Source organism: Diceros bicornis, chromosome 30 (assembly GCF_020826845.1).
Source record: "Diceros bicornis minor isolate mBicDic1 chromosome 30, mDicBic1.mat.cur, whole genome shotgun sequence".
Classification (NCBI taxonomy): Eukaryota; Metazoa; Chordata; class Mammalia; order Perissodactyla; family Rhinocerotidae; genus Diceros; species Diceros bicornis.
The window spans coordinates 12,332,049-12,359,782 of record NC_080769.1 but is presented as its reverse complement, the minus strand read 5'-3'; the positions used below and the strand labels follow the sequence as shown (position 1 = coordinate 12,359,782).

Below are 27,734 nucleotides of genomic sequence, written 5' to 3'. Positions count from 1 at the left end.
CTGAAAAGACCCCTCCCCACCCAACTGCAACTAGCTGACCTGCCTGGCAGCTCCCCGAAAACGCCCCATGTTCAGGGCTTGTCATTACTAGACTCAGAGCTTGCCCAGGGAGGAAAGTCTGTCCCCAGGGCACTTGCTAAAAACAATCAGGGCTAATTGTTTTCTATTGTAGTTGCCTGAGGGAGTGACACCAGCTGAGGCAGGCAAGAGGTGAGCCAACAACTTAGAAGAAAAATTGGGGGAATGAGATGTCCACAGGGGGCTTTGAAAAGCTCCAGTGTGTTTGTGGGCATCTAGAAGGCCACAAGGGCTCAGGGCTATGGCACGCCCAGGACAGACTTGAGAACGTCTTAATCTCTCACCTCTAGTTGAAGGGTTGGCTTAATATCTGAAAACTTAATTATGTAATACACCATATTAATAGAATAAGGGCCAATACCACGTAACCTCAACCACATATACAGAAAAGAATTTCACAAAATACAACATCCTTCATGACTAAAAAAGAAAACACTCAACAAATTAGGAATAGAAAAATACTTTCTCAACTTATAAACAGCATCGATGAAAAACTCACGGCCAACACCATATTTAATGGTGAAAGACTGACAATTTCCCCCTAAGACCAGGGACAAGACAATGATGTCTGCCCTCATCTCCTATGTTAATCACAGGTACTAGAGGTTCTAATGAGGGCAATTAGGCAAGAAAAAGGAATAAAAGGAACCCAGATTTGAAGGGAAGAGGTAAAACTATTTGTTTTGCAGATGAGAAGATACTGTATATAGAAAATCCTAAAAAATACACCCACACACAAAGACAATATGTGAATCGTATCCCAATAGGTGTATAAAAAATTTAAATTGCCCCATGTGGTTAGTGGCTCCACTATTGGAGAGCACAGTTAGACTGCTGATATTTGGTGAAAGTCTCCAGAAGGGGAGGAGGAGGAGAATGCTGGAGATTGGTGGCCCCAAATGTTAATGCTTTTCCCATCCCACAAAAACCTATGGAAGGAGATGGTAAGATTAGCTGACAGGGATGTGGGGGAGAATGGGCACCATGTTAATGACTTCCAGATCAAGGATGTGTCACGGGAGCTCAGAGCCATCAGCCACCAGCTCAGCCAATGCTTCCAATCTCCTCAACCTACATCAAGTCGGTGACCAGGCAGGAGTGGAATATGTCTCACAGCTGGCTGCATCTGTAGAGCTTGGTGACCTAGAACAAACGCGAGGGAGAGTGGGTGAGATGGAGGTCTCCTGGGGATGCAGGGGGCCACTGGAGCCAGTGAAAGATCACAGACCTTGGGGCAAGGGAGACCTGACTTCAAATCCTGGCTCTGCCCCTAACTCACTGTGTGACCTTAGGCACAATACTCCTCTTTCTGAGCTTCAGTTTACCCATGTGAGAAATGGGGAAGGCAGCTAGGAAATCACCTCCGGACACTGAGAGAACCCAGGCACGCAGGGAAAGTGAAGGATTGAAACAATAATGTAACAGATGTAAGTCAGACGGAGGAATGAGGGTGCCCTCAGGGCAAGGAGAGACGGGACAGGGGAGACCCCACCTGGTCCTGGGTGTCCCTCAGCAGGGCGGTGTACTCCGAGGATGTGGGCTCCGGGTTGCTGAGGTTCCAGCTGATGATGCGGGAATGTAGCTGGTACTCTCTCTGCATGCATAAACTCCAGGGTGCAGAGCCTGGAGCCACCGAGAGGAAGAGCAGACACGTGGAGACTGTCAGCTCCCAGCACAGAGGCATGGTGGCCCATGGGGTCATGGTGGTAGGTGCAGACAGCGTCCACACTGGTGGCTGCCCCATCCTTCTCAGGCCTGGGGAGAGAGGGATGTGGGGACTCTAGAGAGAGGTCCTGAAACCTCTGGGGTGGGGGCCAGAACAGGAAGGAGGAAATGGGAGGACAGGGGGGAGACTGAGAGAGGGGTGGTCACAAAAGTGGTCATTAGGGGCAAATGCTCAGGGGAGGGTCTTACCTGAGGGAGACCAGTCTGCAACTCAAGGAGAAGAGGCCGAGGCTGCTCTTCTTGAACAAGGATCCAGCTGGGGAGGAAGGAGGAGGAGGAGGAGCAGGAGGGACAGGGGTTAGGGGAGGGGCTGGGTGGAATTTAACCCACCAGGAGCTGCTGGGACCAGGGTCTCACCAGGCTCTGCAGGACCCTCTCAGGGGAGTTGAACGTGGATGAGCCGTTGCTCATGTCTGATGAATACTGGAGGGCGGAGATGGGGAAGGTGACTGTGAGGGTCTTCAGGTTGTGCCCCAAAGCTGCAAGACGAGAGGGAGAGCGATGGCCATCACTGAGAGCTGGCCTGAGACCAGACCAGAGTCCCGCACTCATTTTAATCTGTCGCCTTCTCTCCCAGTGGCACCACCACCCACTCGTGTGGTCACCCAAGTCAGAATCACTGTATCTGCTCAGCTCCTCCTCCCCCCCAGTAACACCAATTCCACATGCAGAATGGTCCTCACAAACACTCCTTCTCTCCACCCCTGTCCTAGCTCAGGTCTTATCTTCCTTCACCCGGACCAACACCCCAGCAGGCTCACTAGATACCTTGTTTAAAGGACGTGCTCTACATTGAACACTAGAAGAATTTTTACAAAATGCAAATCTCACTAGGGCTACCACTGCTCTAGTACCACCTATGGCTCCCTATGCCCTTCAGCATTAAGTTCAAGCTTCTTGTCGTGGCACTTAAGGCCCTTCCCAATTTGGCTGCTGTGGAACTTTCAGTCTCACTTTATCCATCTACTGTGAGTTAAGCTTTATGCTTCATGCAAACCACATTCCTCTCAATTGTCCCCACATACCATGTTGTTTCTGGCCACTGAGCCTTTGCTCATGGAATACCCTCTGCCAGGAAATCTCTTCATCCTCTATTTGCCTGGATCCCTCCTACTCATTCTTAAAGACTCCACTCTGGTGAAACTTTCTCTAGCAAGCTCTTCCCCTCCAAATTATGCCAGGTGCCTCCTCCCCAAAACATCCCACATAGTGTTATAATGGTGTGTTAATTTCACAAGACTAGGGGCTCTCTGAGGGCTGGCCTCAGACTGAATCGTTGGTATAATCTTTGTGATCAGCATGATTGCCCTCAAACCAGAATCTCACACTGTGGCTTCCCAGCTCCTGGGTCACAATTGGCTGGTGGAGGTGTGGGGCTGGAGCGCTTTTCTTGGGAAGGAAAAGGGGCCCCCAGACACCTGTGGTGGCTTCTGGGGGCACAGGTGATGATCAAGTATGCAGGGACGTGGTGGCTGACTCGGGAGCTGTGGAGAGGGCTGTCATCAGGGAGGGACAGAGCCCCCCCCAGAGTGGGAGGAGTCCCCAGGCTCACACGGTCTCCAGCAGTGACTGTCCCAGGACCACCATTCACAGGTGAAGCATAAATGAGAGTGAGGGGAGGGGTGACTGTGTGAGCAGAGGGATGAGCAAGCCTGTGGATGAGATGAGCCCAAGAGAGAGAGATGGGTGAAGAAGAGAGACTGAACACAGAGGAGAGACAGATGGACGGGCAGAAAAATGGAGAGATGGATGGGATATCTGGAAAAGGAGGACCAAGGGCGGGGCTTTAGCAAAATGAAAGTGAAAAACACGTGGGGTCAGAACGCGGTGGAGAACACATCTGTGTCTAAGGTTTTCTCCCCCTGGGCTGGGACTCTCCACCAGAACCCGGGAGGGAGAGAAGGGATGAGTTAGGGCCCTTCCAGGTGCTCCCTCACCACGGACAGTGGGTAAAGGAGAACCACTGCTGCCCAACCCCAAATGTGGACGGGACCCAGGAGATCAGGGCCAGGAATGCTCACTGGTGGTAGTCGGGGCCACGGCTCCACAGGTGTCACCTGTGGAGAGAAGGCAAGAGGAACTGAGCAAGAGTTGGGGTGAACATAAAGGATTAAGGGAGAGGGAGGATGTAGGGAGCTTTGTGGGGAAAGCAGAGGGGAAGCAGAGGGGAAGAGGGGAGTGGTGTTCAGGGGGGAGGCAACGAGATGGAAGGTGGCTGGACCCAGTGATCACACAGTGATGAGAAGACTGAACCCCGACCAGAAGAGACAGAGATGAATCACAGCTCACTTTAGAGCAATGGAAGCGACACAAAACTCTGACTGGGAGAGGGAGCGTGGCTGTAGCACAGCCCCTCACCACTGATGTAGAGGCTGTCCCCGTCCAGGGTGAGGGAGCCCAGCCAGATGACACCCTGAGTCTCATGGCTCAGCTCCCAGCAGAGTCGCTCTCTGTCCAGCCTGGGTCCTGCGGGGCTCAGAGTGGAAGGTGCAGACGATGTCCACCCCAGTGGCTGCCCCACCCTTCTCAAGCCTGGGGGAGGGAGAACCTGGGGACATGGAATACTGAGCAGGGGTCCTTCTGGGTGTGGAAAGCGAGAGAGGGGAAGGGAGGAGGCTGAGGGAGAGGCTGAAGGGGCTGCTCTGATGTCTGGAGGGGCTCTCCTCGGTGTCTCCCATGTGAGACAACCCCCTCACAAGTAAGGCCTGACTTCCTTTAGGATGTGGAGAGGGGCCCGTGAGTGGCTAAGTGGGGTGAACACACAGACCTGGGTGAGGGGGCGCCTGCAGGTCTGCACGGACAGCAGCGAGGAGAACAGTCAGTGCCCTGTGCCATCTGACACATGCAGGCAAGAAAGTACCGTTATGTTCTCTCGGTTCCACACTCCAAGGTCTTTTCTTTCTATTTCTTTCCTACTCCACAGCCATCACCCAGGCCTAGGGAACAATCGCCTCACTCATAATCTTCTTCCCAACACCTCCTATCTGCCTCTTAAGTCTTCATTCTTAACCCTCAAGTCCATTTTAACCCTGTGCTTAGAGCAAATGCCAATCACATCACCCATCTGCTCGCATCTCTCCAGAGTCTTTCCACTGGTCTTTGAACAGAGTCCCAAGTCACGCCTGACTTGGTCCAGCCTGTCCCCCTCACCAGTGTGGCTCACACCCCTCCCCCTGTGTTGACTCGGCTCAGCCATCCCTCTTCTCAGTTCATGGACACACCAGGCTCACTGCTTCAGGGGTGTCCTCAAGCGAGTCCCTCTGCCTGAAATGCTTTCTTGAACACACTCCCAGTCTAACTCCAGTCTAACCCTCTGACCAGCTAAATCCAGTCCCAGCTCTAGCTCTCAAGCTAAATATCAGTCCTTCTCAAGAGGGCTTCCCTGCCCTTTCAGGTTGATTCCCCTTGTGCCAAACTCCCACATCACTCTCATCATTAACTGTCTAAAATCCAAATTCCCAAATACAATATAAATCCCATGGAGGTGGGACAAGGTCTGTTTGGTTCTCCAGGTCCCCACGCATCTGGCCCAGGGCCTGGCTAGTGAGATGAGGAACCATCCTGGTTTGAACGCTAAATGTCCCGTGTCCTGGAAAACCCCTCCATCCTGAACAAACGAGGATGGTGGGTCACCATAAATTGTGCTCTCAAAGAATATCTATTGCATGACAAGCACACATTCCCCTCAAGAACGTCCCAGGAAAGCTAGAATGAAAAAGGTGCACACATGTATAACACAACTAGTAGAAGCCAACAATTAAATATAAAATTACTTAACCTGATTCTCTGCAATGTGAATCACCACACTGTTATTTCAGAAAAGTTTCAAGAAACAAAGTTAATTCCCTTTAGAAGGCGAGGGGGAGAGGACAGTCTTTTGGAGATTAGTGCCCTACCCTTCTATCTACCACGTATTGCTTAATATTCCTCCAAATGATGTGAAATCTCATAAACAACAACAAAGTGCTCAAAATAAATCTGGCTGCTGCTCAATTCAATTTTAAATTTCTGTTACTAATATAAAGAAGTTCAAATCATCTTTTTCCCCAGATGTCCATAAGATTTTGAATCTTTGTGGAGGATTTATAGGGCTTTAGAAGTCAAATTGAATGGGTCTGAGGAATGTTGCTGAGCATCCCTGCTAATATTTAATGAGATGTCTTGTAATACTACACATACATGTAAAACATTTATATATTTATGTTATATATAAAATCCTGACTTTTGAGTATTATGGAAGGCATATAAATCTATATTTCTGTACTGTTACACATATTTGCAGTTATTTACATGTTTGTTTAACATGTACTTATTGGCATATAACTGTATTTACTGAAATATTTACCACACAGAACCACACACAGCTTACCATCTTTCCCTTGAATATAATCCATCAAACATCAATAATTTTTCTCATGATACCCTCACTCTCAGTGACTCCTTGTGCTGACAACCCGAGCCCAGGAAAGCCCACCAGCAGGTCTTCTGCACAGCGGAGGCTGCTGCAACCTGTTGGTACCAGGTCCACACGGTACTCACCTGGTCACACAGAAATCCACGGATCAGCGAGGACAGGTGGACCCTGAGCCTGGTTTCACCTCAAACTTGAGCTCCATGGATGCTTTTCTTGGCTGAGGGGGAAAAAAAGCACAAAGATTGCTTTTGAGTCCTTTTATAGGGTGTAATACAGCTGATGGACGGAAAGGCCTCCCCATTCACTTTTCTTTTTTGTATTTACTGATTTAACCGTAACTGTTGGCTGAGACTGGATTTTCCCGATTCCTATCCAGCCACCTGCTCCCCAAGACGGGAGAAGCAGCTTCGTGCTATGTGCACTTGAGTCGCTCAACTCACTTGGCTGGACAGAGACTTTTTGGTAACTCTGGACCCTTTAAACAAGTTTGTCATTTAGGGCCCCTGTAAGTGGCTCGCTGACTTGTAAACAATTTCCACACTTCATTCAGGGCTCCGGAGATTTTCAGGCCCTGGAGCAGGTTTCCCAACCTCCGCACCACTGACATTTGGGGCCGGATGATTCTCTGTCGGGCCGTCCTGGGCCCTGGAGGACGCTGAGCAGCATCCCTGCCTCCCCCTCTAGATGCCAGGAGCGCCCCCATTAGTAACAACCTAAACACCGCCTCCAGACGCGGATAAGCCCCCTGGGGACAAAACCACACGGAGGACGGTGACGGGGACTCTGAGGAGGGGCCGGCGGCGCCCGGAGCCGGGAGGAACAGCAGCCTCGGGCGCCCTGAGCGAACAGCCCGGGGGAAACGGGGCTCCGGGGGGACGGAGGGACGCCGGGCCGTGACGGGGCTGCTCGCGGCCCAGGCCCCTCCCTGGACCGCGACCGGAGCCGGGACCGCCCGCCGCTCACCGCGCCCCTCCCATTCGGCCGGACGTCCAAGCCGAGAAGACCAGACACACCGCGCAGACCGCCCGCTCCATCCACGGCGCCGCCCGCGCTTCCGCTTCCGGTCTCGGGCGGGCGTTCGGGGAGGACGCACGTTTGGGGGCTCCGGGTTGAGGCGGCGGGCGGGGCGGGGCCGCGCACCCCAGCCTCGGGGGAGGTGTCTAGTTTCTAGAGCGAGTGCGAGGCGGGCCGCGGGCTGGGTCAGCACCAGGGACAGGGACCAGGTCTAGGGGCGGGGCTGTGGGCGGGGACAAGGTTGCGGGCGGGGCAATGGGCGGGCACCAGGCTATGGGCGGTCACAAGGGCGTGGGCGGAGCCAGGCCCGAACGTTGTGGGCGGAGACCAGTTCCAGGGGCGGGAAGAGGCGGGGGTGGGGCTGGAATAAGTCAGGCCAACTTCACAGTGGGTGGAAACCAGTTCTAGAGGCGGGGCTGTGGGCGGGGACAAGGGTGCGGGCGGGGCAAGGGGCGGGGACCAGGCTGTGGGCGGAGCCAGGCCCGAGTGCTGTGCAGAGACCAGTTCCAGGGGCGGGAAGAGGCGGGGGTGGGGCTGGAATAAGTCGGGCCGACTTCACAGTGGGAGGAAATCAGCTCCAGGGGCGGGGCTGGAGGCGGGCTTTTCCGTGGACCCCTAGACTGTACAGGTAGCTGGATGCTGAACAGCTTTTCTTCAGTTTTTTCTACGTGTTCACACAGCCTCACACAGCCCGGTAGAATGACATGTCCGTATTTAGAATTTTAAATTTTTTTGCGCATGTTTGCTGTTCTTAATTTCCTTCAAAAATTGGATCATATATTCACATTTCTCTACAACTTGCTGTCCCAAGTAGGTAAGGATATAACGCTATTTTAATTTTAAAAATTTGGGGGGAGGGAGGCTACTAGGTCATAGATACACGTATGGGAAAACTTCAAAGAGTGAGGGGTACCAAGTCAGTAAAACATTCTCACTCTGCCACTGTCTACTAGTCCTTTGGCGCAGAGATAAACATCCTTTGCTCCCCTATCCTTCCAGACATACTGTGTATGTGTATGTCTGTGTATATGGTCAAGCCCAAGAGGGATGTCCCCAAGCAAAACCTGAAGCCGATCAATTGCCTTGTGCATCTGGAGTTACTGAAAACAGATTTAAATTTCTGGTGGAGAGGGATCAACCAGTGATGAATTGATAGGAGGAAAACAAAGAAACAACAAAATTTTACCATTTAAAAGATTAAAGGAAAAAGTGAGACAGAAAATGTATTTATAATATCCAATGTGGTGCGTCTCTGGATAAGATTCATGTGTGATAAAATGGTAAACATTTATGTAATAAAACAGTAGACATTGCGTTTTGATTTATCCCAATTTGTTAAATAATTGGGTGAGGGGAATTGTGTTTGAAGGTATGTAGGAGAACTTCATGCTAATTTTTTCAGAGAAGAAAGAAACTAGATAAAGTTGAAAGCTGAAAAATGAAGAAGATTTATAAGTAGCTAGTTCAGAAATATAGATTTCAACCAGGAAAATGAAGAAGTTGTTTCTTGGACCCAGAGTCAAGAGTGGGGAAGGTAGCTTTTCATTATAAGGCTTGAAGTATTATTTGAGAGATGTGCGTATAGACACACACACACACACACACACACACACACACACACACACGGGAGCCTGAATTTGTATTCTGAAGGGGTCATCTAACTCTACAAAGAATTTGTGAAAATGATTCACCTTACAACAATAGAATGTATTTTAAAAACTGCATACTTCAAGCATAAAAAAAGCTGTAATCATCCTGGTGGAAAAATCAATGAAGCATCACTTTCCAACTGACATGATGATAAGTATTTTACATACATTGCTCTCAAGTATTTTCACAGCAACCTATAAGGAAGATGGTATTATCTATCTCCATTCTACAGATGAGGATATTGGTAGCAGCATATTGCTAAAATTTTCATATTTCAGAGAAGTTCTCAATAGATATTGTTTTATTTTAAAATTGTTTATTGAATGTTCTTTTCATTAATAAAACGATATTATCCTTTTTTTTTTTTTAGGCCATATTCTTTTAAATGTGACAAGGCTTTTTTGTGTGTGTGTGTGTGGGAAGATCAGCCCTGAGCTAACATCCATGCCAATCTTCCTCTTTTTGCTGAGGAAGACCGGCCCTGAGCTAACATCTATTGGCAATCCTCCTCCTTTTTTTCCCCTTTTTCTCCCCAAAGCCCCAGTAGATAGTTGTATGTCATAGTTGCACATCTTGCTAGTTGTTGTATGTGGGATACCGCCTCAGCATGGCCGGAGAAGCAGTGTGTCGGTGCGCGCCTGGGATGCGAACTCGGACCGCCAGCAGCGGAGCACGCGCACTTAACCGCTAAGCCGTGGGGCCAGCCCCGATATGCTCCGTTCTTACAAATAAGCAAAGGCTGTGTAAAAAAAATTTAATAAAACTACAGTTTTCTTTTGATATAATTAAATATATCAATCACTTTATTATTTTTCTGCTCTCTGCCTCACATCTAGGAAGATACTGCCTATCCTAAAGGTTTACTAGAAAGCTCTACTAAAATTCAAGAATCAGGGAATATCCATATTATGCAAGCTTCCTGAATACATGAAGAAAAAGCCATTATAACACATTTTTGTACAAAAATCTTAGATCATTCATGAACTGATATCAATATAAATCATTATTAGGCGACGTATTTCTGTAGGATGACAAATATTTAAACTTTAGACATTTAGAAAGGTACTTCATTACAGTAACTAATGTGTATAAGAATTTTTTCAACCTCACTGAGTACCAGGAAAACATTTGACAAAATGCACTGCAATGTTATTCACAATAGCCAAGAGATGGAAACTACCTAATTATGCATCAGTGGGGCAAAAGATGAAGAAAATTTGGTGTAGCCATACAATGGAATATTATTCAGCCTTAAAAAGGAAGGAAATCCTGTATTCAGAATTGCTTGCCTGGATCATTTCAGTAGCCATCTGCTTTCTTGCTTAGTCCCCTCTGGTCCATTCACCAACCAGAAACCAGGATGATCCTTTTACGATGTAAGAGCCACAACCTCTAATGGATTCCTAAAACAGATTTTGGAGGTAGACTGCCTGGGTACCACCTGTGTGACCTCGGACAATTACATAACCTCTAATATTCCTCATCCATACAATAGGGGTGGATAGCATTGTCTCCACAGCATTGTTGTGAGGATTAAATGAGTGAATACATGTCAGATGCCTAGAATGTGCCTGGCACATGGTAAGGCAACATGAAAAATTTAACTGTAATTATAATCAAATTACATATTGTGATGGCCTGTTAATTAAGTTGAACCATATGAAATTTCCAATATTCAACCATTTTGACCCATTATTATTGTGGAATAAATGATAAAACTCAGTCTAGGCAGGTTGTGTAGAGTCAAAAAGGATTGTATAAGTGAATATACTATTAGAAAAAAATAAGCTGAAACAGATTGCTTTGCAGTTTACAAGGCAGTTTCTCATCCTTTGTTTCCTTTAATCTCTGTAGAATGCTTTTCAGGGTATTATTACCACTGTCTCTGAAGGAGTAACTGACTTGCCCAAAATCACACCACATTAAATAACACAATTAGAGTGGAAACATCGTTTTAAGTGTAAATCCCATATGATATTTTGTTTTCCCGTCATAACATCATCCGTCCTCTCAAGAAAGTGATGAAATAATGCTAATTCATAGGAACTTAGTCTTAAAGAGACACGTTTTATTGTTGCTCATAATCTCAACCACAACAGCCATGTAATGCACTCTGTGAAGTGCATATTCTCAGATGATAAACACTATGTCTTTGAAACAGGAGTGTTGCGAGAAGAAACTTTGGACCCATGCTTTCTGGGTTTTCAAGTCCATGCTTAGAGTTCTGGGAAACAATAAAAGAAGGGAAAGGGTGAAAAATAGTCCAGAATGAAAAATGTTTGACATATATGTAACTTTATTGATCACCTCAAATGTCTCCTTCTGTTTATGGTCTGTGTCACTCTACTAGAATATAATGCTCTTAGAGTTGTTCACCGCTGTCTTGCAGCAAGTGGTAGGTGCTGAGTTAATATTTGTTAAAGGAAGGAAACGGGCCTTAAATACATCTGTTCTTTACGCACCAGATAACAGCCCCATACCAGGCAAATGACATCATTAGTAAAATGTGAAAAATCATATTCTTATTTGTTCATAACCATGGATTCAAATCTCCCTTTTATTTTGCACTTTCTAAGTACACAAGAATTCTGGTGTACTAGGGAATGTTTCCACAGCCTCACTGAAAAAGAAAGCAAGATTTTTTGGCTCACTGATTCCTGGTTCCAGCAGGGCCCATCTCTATACTTACCTCTAAACAATTAACTACAGATTTGTTATCCCCAAGAACAGCGATCTGCTATGGAGCCCATTTTGATCAGTGTTATGCAAAGTAGACATTTGATATGTCTTTAAGTGGTGATATGGATAATAATGTTGATGGAGAAGAAGATAACTAAAAATTCTCTCTGGTCTTTGTCAAGTGTATCTGGGTGAAGGGTATCTTGGAGTCATTGGATTTCAGAACTCAAAAAGACTCGTCCAACTCTTCATGTTACAGGTGAAGAAAATGAGGTCTAAAGAGGTTAAGAGATTTGACCAGGACTAATTCCTGGGACTAGAGAGAGATCATCTGATTCTCAGCTGGCCACATTGTTGTAACATCTCCAGCTCCAAACAGCCAAGAGAAGGAAGTCTGTTGGTTTCTGGGTAGAAATGATTCCACTTCACAGTTTTACTTTCTCTTTCTTAGATGCCTGCTCTGCCCTGACAAGAAATTTATCTGGTGTTTATGCTACACTTAAGAAGAGGAAAATGCTACTGGCAAACACTGTTGTGATTCGGTGTGGCACTGGAGAGCCCAGTCATGAAAAAGTGAGAATTGAAAGAATAAGAGGTAAATAATATTAGAGAAGAAGAGAAAATCTATTATTTTAGGGTAAAATAACTTATAAAGTTTAGAACTAGTAAATATGTTGAGTAATGCAAAAGGATGCTAGATTCCTATATGAAAAATCAAAAATAATGTTATATGAGCAAGGATTAGTTTAAACAGGTAAATAATTATTCCATTCATAGGAGCAATGAATTATTTAACATAAGCAGTTAAAATAATTAGAACTACACATTAGGTATATGAAGAAGATTATAAAGAGATACCAAAGGGCATAAAAGCTCTGATTATATGGAGAGATATACTATATTTGTCACTGAAAACAGTGTTTCAAAGATACCACTTTTCCAAACATTACTCCTATTCCATATACTTAAAATCAACTTTTAAAATGATGCAGTGTTTATTTTATAGACAATAAGACATCTATTTGCAAAATAAAGCACTGGACAATCAACTAACATTATTCACAAGTAAATCACTTTAAGTGGATTATAGGGCTAAAATTAAAAGTAAAAATCCCCAGTGTATAACAGTGGTGGATGACAATGTAGGAGAATATCCATAATCTTAAAGTTAGTAAAGGTATTCTTAATATATATGCTTAAAGATGTCTAGTTTAAAAGAGGAAGGAGAAAAAGTGAAATGGAACGTGATATGCTCTCTGACTTTCTTTTACAGACTTAATCTAGAGAAGAATATTCCAGTCTACAATACTGGATAAAGAAATAGAAATCTGTGGTAATTACACAAATAATGAGAGGACATATTTAAATGGTAGCATAATGTATCAGTTAGCTTCTGCTGTACATCAAACCATCCTAAAATTTGGTGGCTTAAAATAATTTATTTTTTTCTCAAGATTCCATGGAGTAGCTGGACAGTTACTTTGATCTGGACCTACTGGGGGCTCAGCTGGGATTGGATGGTCTAGGATGACCTTACTCACGTATCTGATTGTTGACTTGAAGTCACCTCGAGTGATGGAGATGTGCAATCTATCTACACTTTCACATATTGATGACCTCAGGCTTCCCAAGGGCATCCAGGGAAGGACAAGTACCAACAATGTGCAAGTGCTTTTCAAGCCTTTGCTCGTGTCATTTGCTAATATCCCATTGGCCAAAGCAAGTTACAAGGCCAAGTCCACACAGAGTCAAAGTGGGATGGTACTACCACAACACACAGATGGAGGGAGAGGACTAATGTTGGGCCATTTTTGAAATTTACCACAGATAATTTTAGAAGAAAATTAATCTGAGGTAATATTCATATTTGTTTATTTGAATGCCCAAGGATCATTGTACAAAGCCAAAAGAAATGTAAAGCAATAAATTAACCTCAGATGTAAGGGAAATTTAATTGATACTTAAAGTCTGCCTGCAAATATATGGTAGGTTAGGGGCCAGCCCGGTGGCGGTGGTTAAGTTCGCATGATCCACTTCAGTGGCCAGGGGTTCACAGGTTCAGATCACGGGCGCAGACCTACCCACCACTTTTCAAGCCATGCTGTGGCAGGCATCCCACATATAAAGTAGAGGAAGATGGGCACGGATGTTAGCCAGGGCCAGTCTCCCTCAGCAAAAACAGGAGGGTTGGCAACAGATGTTAGCTCAGAGCTAATCTCCCCCCCCCCACACACACACAAATGGTAGTTTATTTTTCAGGTGTGTGCAAATTCTTGGGAGACCCATGGCAAAAAAGCATGTTTTGATTATTTTCTCCCTGAATGTATTTTATTTCTTAGCAGTTTTGTTGTGTTTCTCTCTGGCCTTAGGAAGATAATGTAGCATTTGGGAGCAAAGATGCAGCCTAATAGCCCCACACTGGAGGCCAAGATGGAGAAGGTCTCCACAGCCACCATGACATTGCCCTTGGTGCTGTGGTAGACGGGCAGGAAGGTGACCCAGACACTGCAGAACACCAGCATGCTGAACGTCAGGAACTTGGCCTCACTGAAGGTTTCAGGCAGGTTCTGGGCCAGGAAAGCCACAGTGAAGCTGCCCAGGGCCAAGGAGCCCAGGTGTCCCAGGACACAGTAGAAGGCAGTGACCGAGCCCTTGTTGCACACGATGATGATGCGGTCATGGTCAGAGTGTGCATCTGTGTCAATGAAGGGAGGAGAGGTTCCCAGCCAGATCGCACAGAGACTGGGTAAAGGAGCAGATGGGAATGATGAAGTTAGGTGCCCCTGACACCAACCACTGCCTCATCCTCCTCCCTGATGCAGTGACATTGAAGGTCACAACCACAGTCATAGTTTTGGCCAAGACAGTGGAAACAGCCACAGTATAAACAAATCCAAATGTGATCTGTTGAAGAATGCAGGTGGCTGTGTTGGGACGGCCGATGAAGAGTAAGGAGCAGAGGAAGCAGAGGGTGAGGGAGATGAGCAGGATGTAGCTGAGAGTCCGATTATTGGCCTTGACTATGGGAGGGTCTCGGCGCTTCACAAAGACCCCCAGGACCACAGCTGTGAGGACAGAGAAGCACAGAGCTGTGCAGGCCAGGGCCATCCCCAAGGGGTCCTCATAAGCCAGAAAGGTGACAGCTTTTTGGAGGCAGCGATCTCGGTCTCTGTTGGCGTACTGATGATCTGGACACGTCACACACTGATCCATGTCTGGGGAGAGATGCAAAGTGTCCTCAGCCCAGGTTCGGTCATTCTCTATTATTCCCATGCCCCCAAGGAAGGACATGGGGCAAGTTTAAGCAAATTGTCTTCCTTTGTTGCTTTGGACACAAAATGAAAGAATGCTTTGCGGGGAATGATTCCCAATTAATACTTCCCATCTTCTATATGATTAAGTAAATAAAGCTATTATTCTTCTCAGTATTTATGTTCATTTTCCTAAGAGCACTTTGTCTCAGAAGAGAGTCAAAGTGCCTCCGTATCTCGCTGAGTTATACCCGTGTAAGGTGTGGCCTGGAGGTTTTCATTCCACAGCCCAGCACGCATTGGAAAACACCATGAACCAGATAATTTCCTAAGATCCAGGGAATTAGAGATGACCAAGTCATAGACGTCACTCCCGGGGAGTTTCAACATGACACACTGTATGCGATCCAAAATGACGATAATACATTTCATCTTGATTTTACTTCTACTACTGTTGTTTAGATTCTAGTCACTTCTCTCCTATGTTATCACGAGAACTTTCTAATCTCGCTCCCTGCCCCATTCCAGCATCACGAGTGATATTTCTACATGAAAACGGGATCATGTTTACCCTCGATTAAATTATCCCATAAACTCTTAGAAAGACCAAAAAGACACTACATAACCGTGTTCTTGCCTATCTCTGCGCCCTCTGCTCTGATTTTTAAGTATCCTAAATCTTTATGTGGTTCTCAAACTGATCCATGCCCACTCGTCCCTGTAGGTATCAATGCATTTTTTTTCCTTCTGCTTGAGGAATCCCTCCTTCCTCTGTATGTTCCTTCAAGTCTCTTACTTTTCACATTTAGAACGACAATCTGCGTGATGATAATTTCTGTGGATGGTCTGAGTTAGGGTTGGAGAGTCACTGTTTTCTCCATCCTCAGACAGCCGATTTACCCAACATGGTTTGTTGAAAAGTCTTTCATTTCCTCACTACTCTTGAGTGTTTCCTTGTTGTAAATCAGGTGTCCATATATAAGTCCCTATATGACCAGTTTGTACCTGAACTCGCCATTTGCTCCCGTTGATTTCCTTGTCTATCCTCATGGTGAAACTACTCTATTGTGATGCTATAATACTTGATGACAGGTATAGTAATTCCTCCCACTCTATTCTTAGTCTTCAAGATCATCTTAGCTATGCTTTTCCTTTTTGCTTTCCATATGAATCTTATCAATTGTAATTTCCAGAACAAAGTAGGTCAGGATTTTCATTACAATTGTGTGAAATCAGTAGATCAATTTGGGCAGCATTGACACCTGTAAAATATTGGGTGTGTTCAGCCGTAAAGATTGTTCATCCCTCCACTTCCTTCAGTCTTCTTTTATTTTTCTAAATGCAGTTCTCTAAACTTATGGACAGAAGTCTTGCAAAAATTTCCTTAGATTTATTTCTAGGTATTTCAAACTTCTAAGGTGTTGCAAATGTCATCTTTTAAAATTTAAATTTTGAATGCCTTATGACTGGTAGATGGAAATAAAAATTTGTTTGAATATTAACCTTATATTCAGCCACCACTAAACTCAGTTAATTCATTACTTTATCTGGATTTTATACCTATAAAATAATATCATCTGAAGTTGATGTCAGTTTTATTTCATCCCTTCCAATAAATTATTCCTTTTATGTCTTTTTCTACCAATATTGCATTAAGCAGGACCTCCAGTGTATGTTTCATAGAAGAAATGAAAAATGAACGTTCTCTTATCCTTGATTTCAACACTGCGCCATAAACTTTGATTCTGTAAATACTCTTTATGAGATTGACAGAGTTCCCTTCTATTCCTGATTTTGTAAGAGTTGTTTTTGTTGTTACTGTTTGTTTTTTAATACATGAATGGGTGTTGAATTTAATTAAATGTCCTTTTCTACAGTTGTCGAGATTATTATTTCTCCCTTTTCAGAGACTAGAGTACTGAATTACATGGCATGACCCAAGCTCAGTCATGATATGGCCCTCTTATAAAATATAGCTGGATTTGGAATGCTGATTTGATTTTCATTTAGGATACATGACCTTAATTCAAGAAGGAGAGTGGCCTGTTATAATAGTTAATTACTAAATTGACTAAGGAAGCATTTCGACTCTGCAGGTCTCATCCAGAACCTTTCCTTGGATGAATAACAGACATAACAGAGAGGTAGATAAAGTGTCTGTAAGGCATACACTCACCTGTCTCATTGGAAATCTCGTTCTCTGGGCAGGGAGTGCAATCAAAACAACAGAAAGCCTCTCTCTCCTGAGGGATCTTCCTAAATCCAGGACTACAATTCTCACTGCATGTGGAGTGTGGAGTCTAGAGATAATCAGATACCTGTTGGCAACAGCTGTGACTTTTAGCTAATTTTTCTAATAACTAGAATGTTTTAAATTATTGGGTATTTAACAAATATAACTTTTTTTTTTCATTTTCTGAGGAAGATTCACCCTACGCTAACATCTGTTGCCAATCTTCTTCTATTTTGGTTGTGGATTGCTTCACTCCTTTTCATGGCTGCATAATATTCCATTGTATGGCTGTGTCACGTTTTATTTATCTATTCATCCATTGATGGACATCTAGGCTCTGTTTACCTTTTGGCTATTGGGAATAGTTCTTCTGTGAATGGTTTTTACATTTTTAAATTGTGAAGAAAGTCAAAAGGAGAATATTCCATGACACATAAGAAGTATATGAAATTCAAATTTTGGTGTCCACAGATGTGGCACACAGCCACATCCATCCATAACATCTATGGCTTCTTTCACATTATAACAATGGAGTTGCAACAGCGACCCTATGGCTTGCAAAGTTGAAAATATTTGCTACCTGGCCCTCTACAGAAACAGTTGCTGAACCTTTGGCAAAGAAGTCGGAAGGTTGATTATTAGTCATCTCCTTTGCAAGCTCTGCTTGGATGAAATAATAAAGCTCTGTTGTTTCCTCTTATTATGTTCTCCAACATTTGGGAGCTGCAGCCAAATTAACAGAAAGCCTCATTATAATATCCTGTAAAAATAATATATGTACATATTTGTATGCAGTATATAGTAATAGTGATAGTAGCTGATAGATATTTATTGTGTACTTACTACTCTGCTAAATGCTTTTCATGTATTATTTCACTTAGTCCTCAAGATAACTATGTGAAGTAGGCATATATTTTTTAGTAAATGAGAAAACTGAGGGTCAAAGAAGCTATCATGTGTTAAGGTCACATATTAAATAGTTGGAGCTGGAATGTGGATGTTATGGGCTGAATTGCATCTCCCCAAATTCACATGTTGAAGCCCTAACCCCGAGGACCTTAGAATGTGACTGTATTTGGAGACAAGGCCTTTAAAGAAGTAATTAAGGTAAAATGAGGTCATTAGGGTGGGTCCTAATCCAATATGAGTGGTGTCCTCATGAGAAGAGGAGATTAGGACACAGACATGCACAGAAGGGAGACCATATGAGGACACAGGGAGAAGGTGACCATCTATAAGCCAAGAAGAGAGGCCTCAGGAGAAACCAACCCCGCTGACACCTTATCTCAGACTTCCAGACTCCAGCACCGTGAGAGGATAAATGTCTGTTGTTTAAACCACGTAGACTGTCATATTTTGTTACAGCAGCCCTAGCAAACTAATACTGTGAAACTCATGCTATCTGCCAGAAAAGCCAGTCCTCTAAGCTCACAGAATTTATTGTCCCTTATTTGGAGTGTACCCTTCAGATGTCCCTCTCCTTCTAGAACCTTCTTCCCTCTCAGAGGCTTAGGCCTGGAGGCTCATTTTTTTCTTCTCTAGATTCTTGCAGATCAACTTCCCTGAAATTCTGGCCCCTGAGCCCTGTGCTTGGGGAGCAAATATGATGATGTATTATTTTCCTCTCCAAGCTTCTGCACTTTCACATCTTCCTCTGGTTCTACTTCTGGGAGTGTCTGAAGGTCCAGGGTGACAGTTCCTCTAGCTGTTCCTTCTGCCTTTGAGATGGAATGATAAGTAAGAGCATTCGTGGCACTGAGTTTCTGCACTAATCTGCAGAGGGAGCGTGTGTGTCCAGCAGGGCCTGCAAACACCAGGAATCCGCTCCAAGGGGATGGGAAAGCAAATTGTGACAATTCACACAACAGCACACAATGTAGATTGAAAAGAGTGTGGCCAAGCTCTAACTATCGCTGAGGAAGGGGTTTCCAAGAAATACTTCTTATCAGTCAGCATGCAGTTAGGAAATAGAAACTGTACACGTTTTTGTTGTTGCATCTTAATTTTTAAGGAAGTATAGCTAGAGGTTGTTTCTTAGCTTTCTAAGGTCAAATGTATTTATCTTTGTGAAATGAGATCAAGCCCCATATGAAAACAAATTTAAGAGACCGCACTTCTCTGGAGAAACTCAAAACTCATGTCTTTTGCTCCGTTTATATAGCATAAAATAATTTGGTCCCTTTATATAGAATGGCAATAAAATAACTTGGCAGAATGGTGGGGACTCTATTTTGGAGCCAATCTCGTCAACTTTATCGAGGGATGATTCACGTACAACACACAGCTTCCTTTCACAGTGTAAAATTTGCTGTGTTTTGGCAACCTCTGTCACAATCAAGATAAAGAACATTTCCATCATCCCCCTCACTTTCCTCGAGCCTTTTTTCTAATCCATCCCTCCCTCCACTTCACCCTAGGCCACCACTGATTTGTTCCTCCTCTCTCTCCTATATATGGTTTGCATCCTCTAGAATTTCCTATTGTTGGACTGTGTGATGGCTAACTTTATGTGTCAGTTTGGCTAGACTTTGGGGACCAGTTGTTTGGTCAAACACCAGTCTAGGTGTTGCTGTGAAGGTATCTTTCAGATGTGGTTAACATTATATCAGTAGATTTTGGAAAACAACAGATGGCCCTCCATAATGTGGGTGGGCCTCATCCAATCAGTTGAAGGCCTTAAAAGCAAAGATTGAGGTTTCCCAGAGAGGAAAGGATTCTGCTTCCAGACGGTAATGTAGAAATATAGAAATTCTGCCTGAGTGTCCAGCCTTCAGACTCAAGACTAGAGCATCAACTCTCACCTGAGTCTCCAGCCTGCTGGCTTGTCCTACAGATTTTGGACTTGCCAACCCCCACAACTGCATGAGCCAATTCCTTAAGATCTCTCTCTCTCTCTTCTATTGGTTTTGTTTCTCTGGAGAACCCTGACTAGTACAGAAATATTCCAGCATTTACTCTTTTGTGTCTTTTATGTCAGATTTCTTTTCCTCGGCATAATGTCTTAGAGATTCATCCACGTCATTGAGCAAATCAGCGCTTCATAGTGTAGATATGTCACCTATCAATGGACGTTTGGGTTCTTTCCAGTGTTCAGTAATCGTGAATAAAGCTGCTGTGAACATTTGTGTGTGAGTCATTCTGTGGAGGTATGTTTTTATTTCTCTTGGATAAATACCATGTGATCCTGTAATCCCACCTATGGGCACATATCCAAAGGAAATGAAAACAGTATATTGAAAAGATATCTGCACTCCCATGTTTATTGCATCATTATTCACAATAGCCAAGATGTAGGAACAACCTATGTGTCTGTCAACAGATGAATGGATAAGGAAGATGTGACATATATATGAGAGAATATTATTCAGCCATGAGAAAGAAGGAAATCCTGCCATTTGTGACAACATGGATGGACCTTGAGGGCATTATGCTAAGTGAGATAAGTCAGACAGAGAAAGACAAGTACTGTATGACCTAACTTATAGGTGGACTCTAAGAAAAGCTGAACTTGTAGAACAGAGTAGAATGGTGGTTTCCAGGTGCTGGGATATTGGTGCAATGGGGAGATGTTGTCCAAAGGGTACAAACTTGCAGTTATATGATGAATAAGTTCTGGGGATCTCATGCACAGCATGGTAATTATAGTCAACAATACCATATTGTGTACTTGAAAGTTGCAAAGAGACTAGATTTTAAATGTTCTCACCACAAGAAAGAATTGATAATCATGTGACATGATGGAGATGTTAACTAATGCCGCAGTGGTAATCATATTACAACATATAAATGTATCAAATCAATGCATTGTACATCTTAAACTTAAAAAAGTATATGGATATATTTCCATTCTAGTTGGTAAATCATGACTTCAGTCCAGCTGCATGTCTATTCTCTACCATAAGATATCGCACAATCCAGCTACTGATGAGTTAGTGGCTGGCACCAGGGGTGGCCCCTAGGATCTTGCCTGAGTCTCGTAGCCAGTGTCCATTCTGTATGGTCAGTGCCCTGCCCAGACCAGGAATCGTATACTTTGAATATCACCTGTGCAGAAAAATGTTAACATAATTGGGCATTGGTTGCGGTCTGGGAACATGGGCCCTGCCACGATGATTTTTGGGCATGGGGTTTATTGAGGGAGGGCATTTAGCAGAGGCGGAGTGAGAGGAGCAGGGTAGGACAGAGCGAGGAGCTGAGCAAGGAGGTGGTCTCAGTTGGAATCTAGCCTCAGCCTAATCCCATGTGGAGCCCTGGAGCCTGAACAACACCACCAAGTTGATCTCACCTTGGGGTGAGGGCTGGCTTTTTGTACCTCTGTTACCACCAGTTATTGGCTGTGGGCGGGGTCTGAAAGCTTGTGCAGCTGTTGGACTGGAAAGCAGTCCTCTGGGGAAGGGGAAGCTGTGAGCTGTGAGCAGGCAACACCCCCGGATGCTGGGGGATGGGTGCACCAGCTGCTCAAGGGTGGCTGGACAGGGAGGCATCAACAGTGTCTGCTACAGGGGGCTTCAATTAGTTTAGGATGACTGGGGTTTTGGGGGAGTGGGGAGGCTAGAGGGGGAGACCAGTGTAAGATGAGGCAGGGTCTCGAGTGCCGTATTAATGAGCCTGGACTTCATCCTGAAGGTAATAGGGAGCCATGGGAGGGTTTAGAACACAGAAGGAGCATGGTCAAGGTGGGCAGGGCTTCCCTGGAGCCCCCCACACACAGTGTGAGGATGAGTGACATCTCTGGGGCTCCTCCAGGCTGACCTCTTCCATCTTGAGTGTCCTTATATTTCCCCTTTTCTAGGAAAGTCACAAGGGGTTAGGTTTCTGCAATCGCTTGACTGGAGTGGTTCATTTCCTCCATCCCATCCTTCCCCTTTTTCTCCCCTTACGCCTTCCCTCATCCTTGCAGGACCTCTGTGGTCCAGATTGTATAGCCTTGGTCACCTCTTTTGGGTTTGAAGGGTGAATGGCATCTTGAGTGCTCAATCACTCACCAAGACCCCAGACTCCACCTGTGGTAGGTAGAATAATGTGGCTCCCCACCCCAAGTTGCCCACATCCTAATCCCTAGAATCTGTGAATATATGACCTTACACAGAAAAAGGGACTTTGCAGATATGATTAAGTGAAGGATCTTGAGATGGGGAGATTTTTCTGGATTATCCAGGCAGGACCAATGTAATCACAAGGGTCCTTTTAAGAGGGAGGCACAAGGGTCAGAGAGAGAAAATAAGAGAAGGATATTGAGGGGGAGGGCGAGAGAGAGAGAGAGAGAGATTGTGATCTATCTATCTGTGTATCTATATATGTATCTATCCATGTTTCTATGTATGTATGTATGCATGTATCTGTCTATCTGTCTGTCTGTCTGTCTGTCTATCTATCTATCGAGATGATGAGTGAGAGAAGGAGGGAGAGGGAGAAGAAGAGAGAGAGAGAGAGATTCGAAGAGAGAGATTTAGGGGGCTATACTGCTGGCTTTGAAGATGGAGGAAGGAGTCTTGAGCCAAGGAATGCAGGTGGCCTCCAGAAGCTGGAAAAGGCAAGGAACAGATTCTCCTCTGGAGCTTCCAGAAGGAACACAGACCAGCTGCCATCTTGATATCAGCCTCATAAGACTCATGTGGGACTCTGACTTCCAGCCCTGTAACATAATAAATTTGTGTTGTGTCAAGCCTCTAAGTTTGTGGTGATTCATTATGGCAGCAGCAGAAGACTCATTCATCACTTCATCCCATTCCCATCCCCAGGAGGAATCTGGGCTTGATCAGAAAACCTTCCAATTCCTTAATCTAACCTCCAAAAGTCAACTCTTCCTTCTGTTTCAGACTCCCCACCCATATTCTGATGTTACCCCAATTCTGTTCCTACTTCCTAAATTCCTCTCCATCTCCACAGCCCCTGCCCTAGACCAGACCACCACCACTCTTTTCTCTCTCTTGGATCAGCCTCACTTTCTCCCTGTCTCCCTGCCCATGACCACATCCTGTGCAACACCCACTCTACACAGCATAAGTGTTGTAAAACACCAACCTGCCCAGTACTCCCTTCCTGAACTTCCTTAAATTGCCCTGAGGATAAAGCCTCAACCCTTTCACCCACTTCAGAAGATTCTGGATGAAATGATCTTTGGCGACCTCTTCAATTCAATTGTGGCTGGTACCATGCCTCCTATGAGTAGCTGTAGCCATTTAGCATAGTGGGATAATCATATTGACAATAATAACTAATACTATTGAGCATTTAATGTGTGTCAGGCAGGATTTTGCGATTTTATCACATGAAACCTTAAACCTTATGAAGTTATTATCATCATTTTACTGATGGGGAAAAATTGTTTCTTGGTGTATTGGTTATCTCTTGCTGTGTAACAAATTACTCCAAAACTTAACAGCTTGAAGGTCAGGAAGGTCAGGAATCTGGAGGTGGCTTAGTTCGGTTGTTCTAGTTTGGGGTCTCTAATGAGGTGGCAGTCAAACAGATGGCTGGAGATCTCAGTTCCTCCTCACAGGGGCTTCGCCACTGTGCTGCTTGAGTGTCATAACAGCATGGTGATGGCCTTCCCCTCAGTGAGTGATCCTGGAAAGAGAGAACACGGAGGAAGCCACAATGACTCTTACAACCTCAGGTGTCTCAGATGTCACACAATGTCACATTCTCCTTTTCCTGTTCAATAGAAGCAAGTCACTAAGTCCAGCTCACACTCAAGGAGAGAGGAATTAGGCTCCCCTTCTTGAACGCAGGAGTATCAAAGAATTTGTGGACATCTGTTAAAGCTACCCCATTGGTCTTTCTGCCTCTAGGGTCCACACTCCTGGATGCATTGAACAAGGATTATAGAAGAAAGGGCAAGTCCCAGCATCCCCTCCCAGGTAGCAATGTTACCAGACATTACTGCATCCCTTCCACAGCGATCCTTTGGGACAGGACCTATTGTTATTCCTATTCTCCAGATGAAGAAACTGAGGCCCAGACAGGCAAGTCACCTCCCAAGGTAACTTTGGGAATATCTTGCAGAGTCAGCATTTGATCCCAGGTCTGTCTGACCCCAGACCCTCTCACTGTGATAGCCAACGCTTGGAGATTTCCTGTGTGCCAGGCTCTGTTCCAGGCACGTCACATATGACCACTCCTCGGATGTTCATGTCAGCCACACGAAGTAGATCCTACCATTACTGGGCGCATCTTATAGATGGGAATGTTGGGGCATAGAGAGATTGAGAAGTTGCCCAGGACAACACATGACTGGCAAGCGGTGGAAATGGGATTTGAACCCCCCAGCAAGCTGGTTCCAGAGTCTGCTTTTACCCTCCAGTGCTTCTCAAACACAACACAGCTCTGTTTATCCTCCTTCTTCGTGGAATTTGCTGTATTTTCATGCTGGCTCTTAACTGCAGCCTCACTGGGGCAGGGTCCCTTGATGAATCTGATTCAGTGATCATAACTCCAGGATGGGTATCTTGCCTTGCACAGATCAAAAGGGAGAATGCAAAGACAAGTGGGGCTTTTCTTCCCAAGAACTTGGGGCTGGTCTTTCCATCTCACTTTTTAGCTTGTAGCAGATACTCTTGGTGCCTGCCCACCCCCGTGACCCTCAAACCCTCAGGACACACTAGACTGACATCTGCCAGCCACTGCATTTTGTTATCAAGAGGGTTACACTCTGGAGCCTCAATCTGTGAGTGACAGGAGCTGGTGGATAAACACCCCAGTTCCCTCGCCCCTCAGTTGGGATAACTCTGAAGAGTGCACTCTATGCTGCCTTCCAGAGGTGCCAGGGAGATTAAGATCCAGTTTCTCACTGTGTAACCTGCTTGATAACACACCTGCTGTGGGCTCTTTCCCTTCCCTATCTCACTTCCCCCCTCACTAGCTGGAGTTTTGGTGGCCCTCTTTGCAGAACTACTCTTACCAGAATTCTTGTCTCAGCTTCTGCTTATGGGGGACGCGAACTAAGGTGTTACTAGACCTCCATATTTATGAGATTGTGCATGTATGTATGTTGGGTTGGCTTGGGGAGATGGGAATGGGATGGGAGTGTTGTTGTGCATTGAGGTGATGATGGATATGATCAGATATAGTGGAGAGCTGAAGGCAGATGAGATGATTAAACTCTAGACTTTGGATTCAGAGGGTCCTGGATTCAAATCTCAGGTCCAAGTAATCGTGGACAAGTCACATCTCTTCTCCAAGCCTCAGTTTCCTTTTGTATTTTTTGGCAAAATAGTTGGGGGTGGGAATCCCTACTTTACGATGTTGACATGATGATGAAATTAAATTTTGTTGGCAATGTGTCTACACAGTGCCTGGTACATGATGGCTATGGTGCTTATTTTTATGGAGCAGGCTGGGAAGAGACCCTTGAGTTTGGGCTTGCCTCATTGGAGTCAAGTGGTGGAAGCCCATTTATCATTGGGTGCAATGGAGGAAGGTGATGAGAGATGGGAGGTAAATGTTGGTGGGGAAAGAAAAAAGAGAGCAGGAGGGAAGGAGAGAGAGATGGAGAGAGAGAACATGGTGACACAGCAGCCAGACCAATTTTTCTTCACAGTGATGAGAGGAGAACATAAGGGGTTTGCCACCCTTTCCTCATTTAGTGGGAGCAACTCAGCAAAAAGGGTCATGATATTCTCACAGTGTTGAGAAATTCCAGCTCCACCCTTGCCCTCTTCCTGCACTTCCTGTAATTGAAAACCCGGAGAACAGAGAAAAGGTTCCCCTCTTTGAGTGACAGAAACGCAGCACGATGTGGATCTTCATCTTGCTCCTCTTCTGGGGTGAGTGTGAGGCTGAATGGGGCACTCGGGGAAGCCTGGGCTGGAAACAGGCTGTAGGAAAAAGGGAGGGCCATGGACCGTCCAGCCAAGAGATCATAAATGTGGGTTGGACACTGCAAACACCTTTATTGGGGGACCTTCGACAAAAATCACTCTAGCTCAGGGAATTCCATCCGTCAGAGCAGAATTCCTTTATAGCCATTCACTTGACATGTATTTCCTGAGTACCTACTATGTATCAGGTGCTGTTCTAGGCAGTGAGGATAGAGAAGTGAATAAACAGACGAGATTCCTACTCTCATGGGGCTAACATCCTAGTGGGAGGGGGTGGGCAGAAAAGAAGGCACTAACAGTAACAGCAACCACCCACTTACCATCGTTCTAAGTTCCTCAAATATAGAATGCATTCAATCTTCACAGAATTTCTCTGATATTGGGTCATCAATAGCTCCATTTTACAAAGGAGAAAACTGAAGCAAAAGAGATTAAATATCTTGCCCAAGACCACTTAGCTGGTAAGGGGTGGAGTCGGGGTTTAAAACCAGGCAGTCTGGTCCAGAGTCTGTATGCTTTATCACTACACTATGCTACCCCAAATAATAAACAAAAGCATTTCAGTTAATAATAAGTGCTATGAAAGAAGTTGTTATAGAGTGTGACTGGGGGTTGTATTGAAGGCGGAAGTCAGGAAAGACATTTCTGAGGGGATGATATTTGTGCTGAGATCAGGACAATGAGATGGAGACTTTCTGCCTGTCCTCTTATTGCTTCTTCTTTAGGCGTCAGTTTTTCTTGGCATTGTTTATCTTCTATGTTGTGGTTTCCTTGACATGTCTTGTGAGTTTGGGTCATGGGTTCAAATCTAAGAATGAGGGATCTTTTCTAAGTGACAAGTGTGGGTTTCCTCTGCTGTTGTAGAGTTTCTCCTATTTTATGAAGGAGGAAACTTAGGTATGATGAGATTAAATAACTTTCCTGAGGCCACATGGTCTGTAATTGGTGAAGCCAGATTTTGAAACCCGCATATTTTGATGCCAGATTTGGTATGCTTAAATATGGTACTAGGTTGCCTCTGAGATAATTCATGAGTAAGAGAATTTCAGTTAGTGATGGTGAGTTGGAGTGTTGGGAGTTTGGGTCTGTGGAACTGGTTGACTGGAAGTCTTCATCAGAAGGAGCAGATAAGTCATGGACTCCAAATGCAGGAATGCAGGGTTGATGCTTTGGGGTGTCAGCACTGGTATTAGCCATTAGCACCCCTCATTATGCCCTGAAGTCAACCAGCAAAGAGTGGTGATGATGACTTTGATGATGTTGATGGTGAGGGTGATGATAATGGTGGTGGTGGTGGTGATGATGGTGATGGTGATGATGAAGATGATGGTGGTGGTGGTGATGATGATGGTGGTGATGATGATGATGGTGGTGGTGGTGGTGATGATGAAGAGGATGATGATGGTAGTGGTGGTGGTGGCAGTGGTGCTGATGAAGATGATGATGGTGGTGGTGATGAAGGTGATGATGGTGGTGATGATGATGATTGTGGTGGTGATGATAGTGATGATGATGGTGGTGAGGGATAAGGATGATGATGATGATGATGATGTTGGAGAAGAACTAAATGCTGGAGGACTACACTGCCTTTTAGATATTTAAAAAAACTAATTGCCCTACCGTTTCATGAAATTTTAATACCACAGATAGACTGTACATCTATTTGTGTATTATATGTATATCTATATGTGTATTATACATAAAAGAGTAAGATTTTTTTCATCTTTCCCAAAAGAACCAAGTTTTGCCCTTTTGGGGGAGATATCATTCCTTTTGAGAATGCGTGTTTTATTGTACGTCTTTGAAAACCGGCTGGAGCTGTTTTTGTAATTGAAAAGAAAATGAATACAATCAAAATGAAAAACCAA

General features: G+C 44.8%; 1 protein-coding gene and 1 long non-coding RNA gene across 2 annotated transcripts in view; one reads left to right on the top strand and one right to left on the bottom strand.

Annotated features, from left to right (window-relative positions):
- Nucleotides 1-2,199: 2,199 nt before the first annotated feature.
- LOC131394474 (uncharacterized) lies at nt 2,200-7,337 on the bottom strand. Its single transcript, XR_009216134.1, has 3 exons — nt 7,181-7,337; nt 6,343-6,434; nt 2,200-2,282 (listed from the first exon to the last, which is right to left on the bottom strand). It is a non-coding gene; the product is annotated as an uncharacterized LOC131394474 (long non-coding RNA).
- An 18,435-nt stretch (nt 7,338-25,772) lies between these two features.
- LOC131394472 (adhesion G protein-coupled receptor E1-like) overlaps nt 25,773-27,734 on the top strand; it is a 46,348-nt gene continuing 44,386 nt past the window's right edge. Inside the window, exon 1 of the mRNA XM_058525846.1 lies at nt 25,773-25,812. Coding sequence (XP_058381829.1) covers nt 25,782-25,812 — 31 coding nt within the window. The 5' untranslated portion in view covers nt 25,773-25,781. The remainder of the gene's footprint in view (nt 25,813-27,734) is intronic.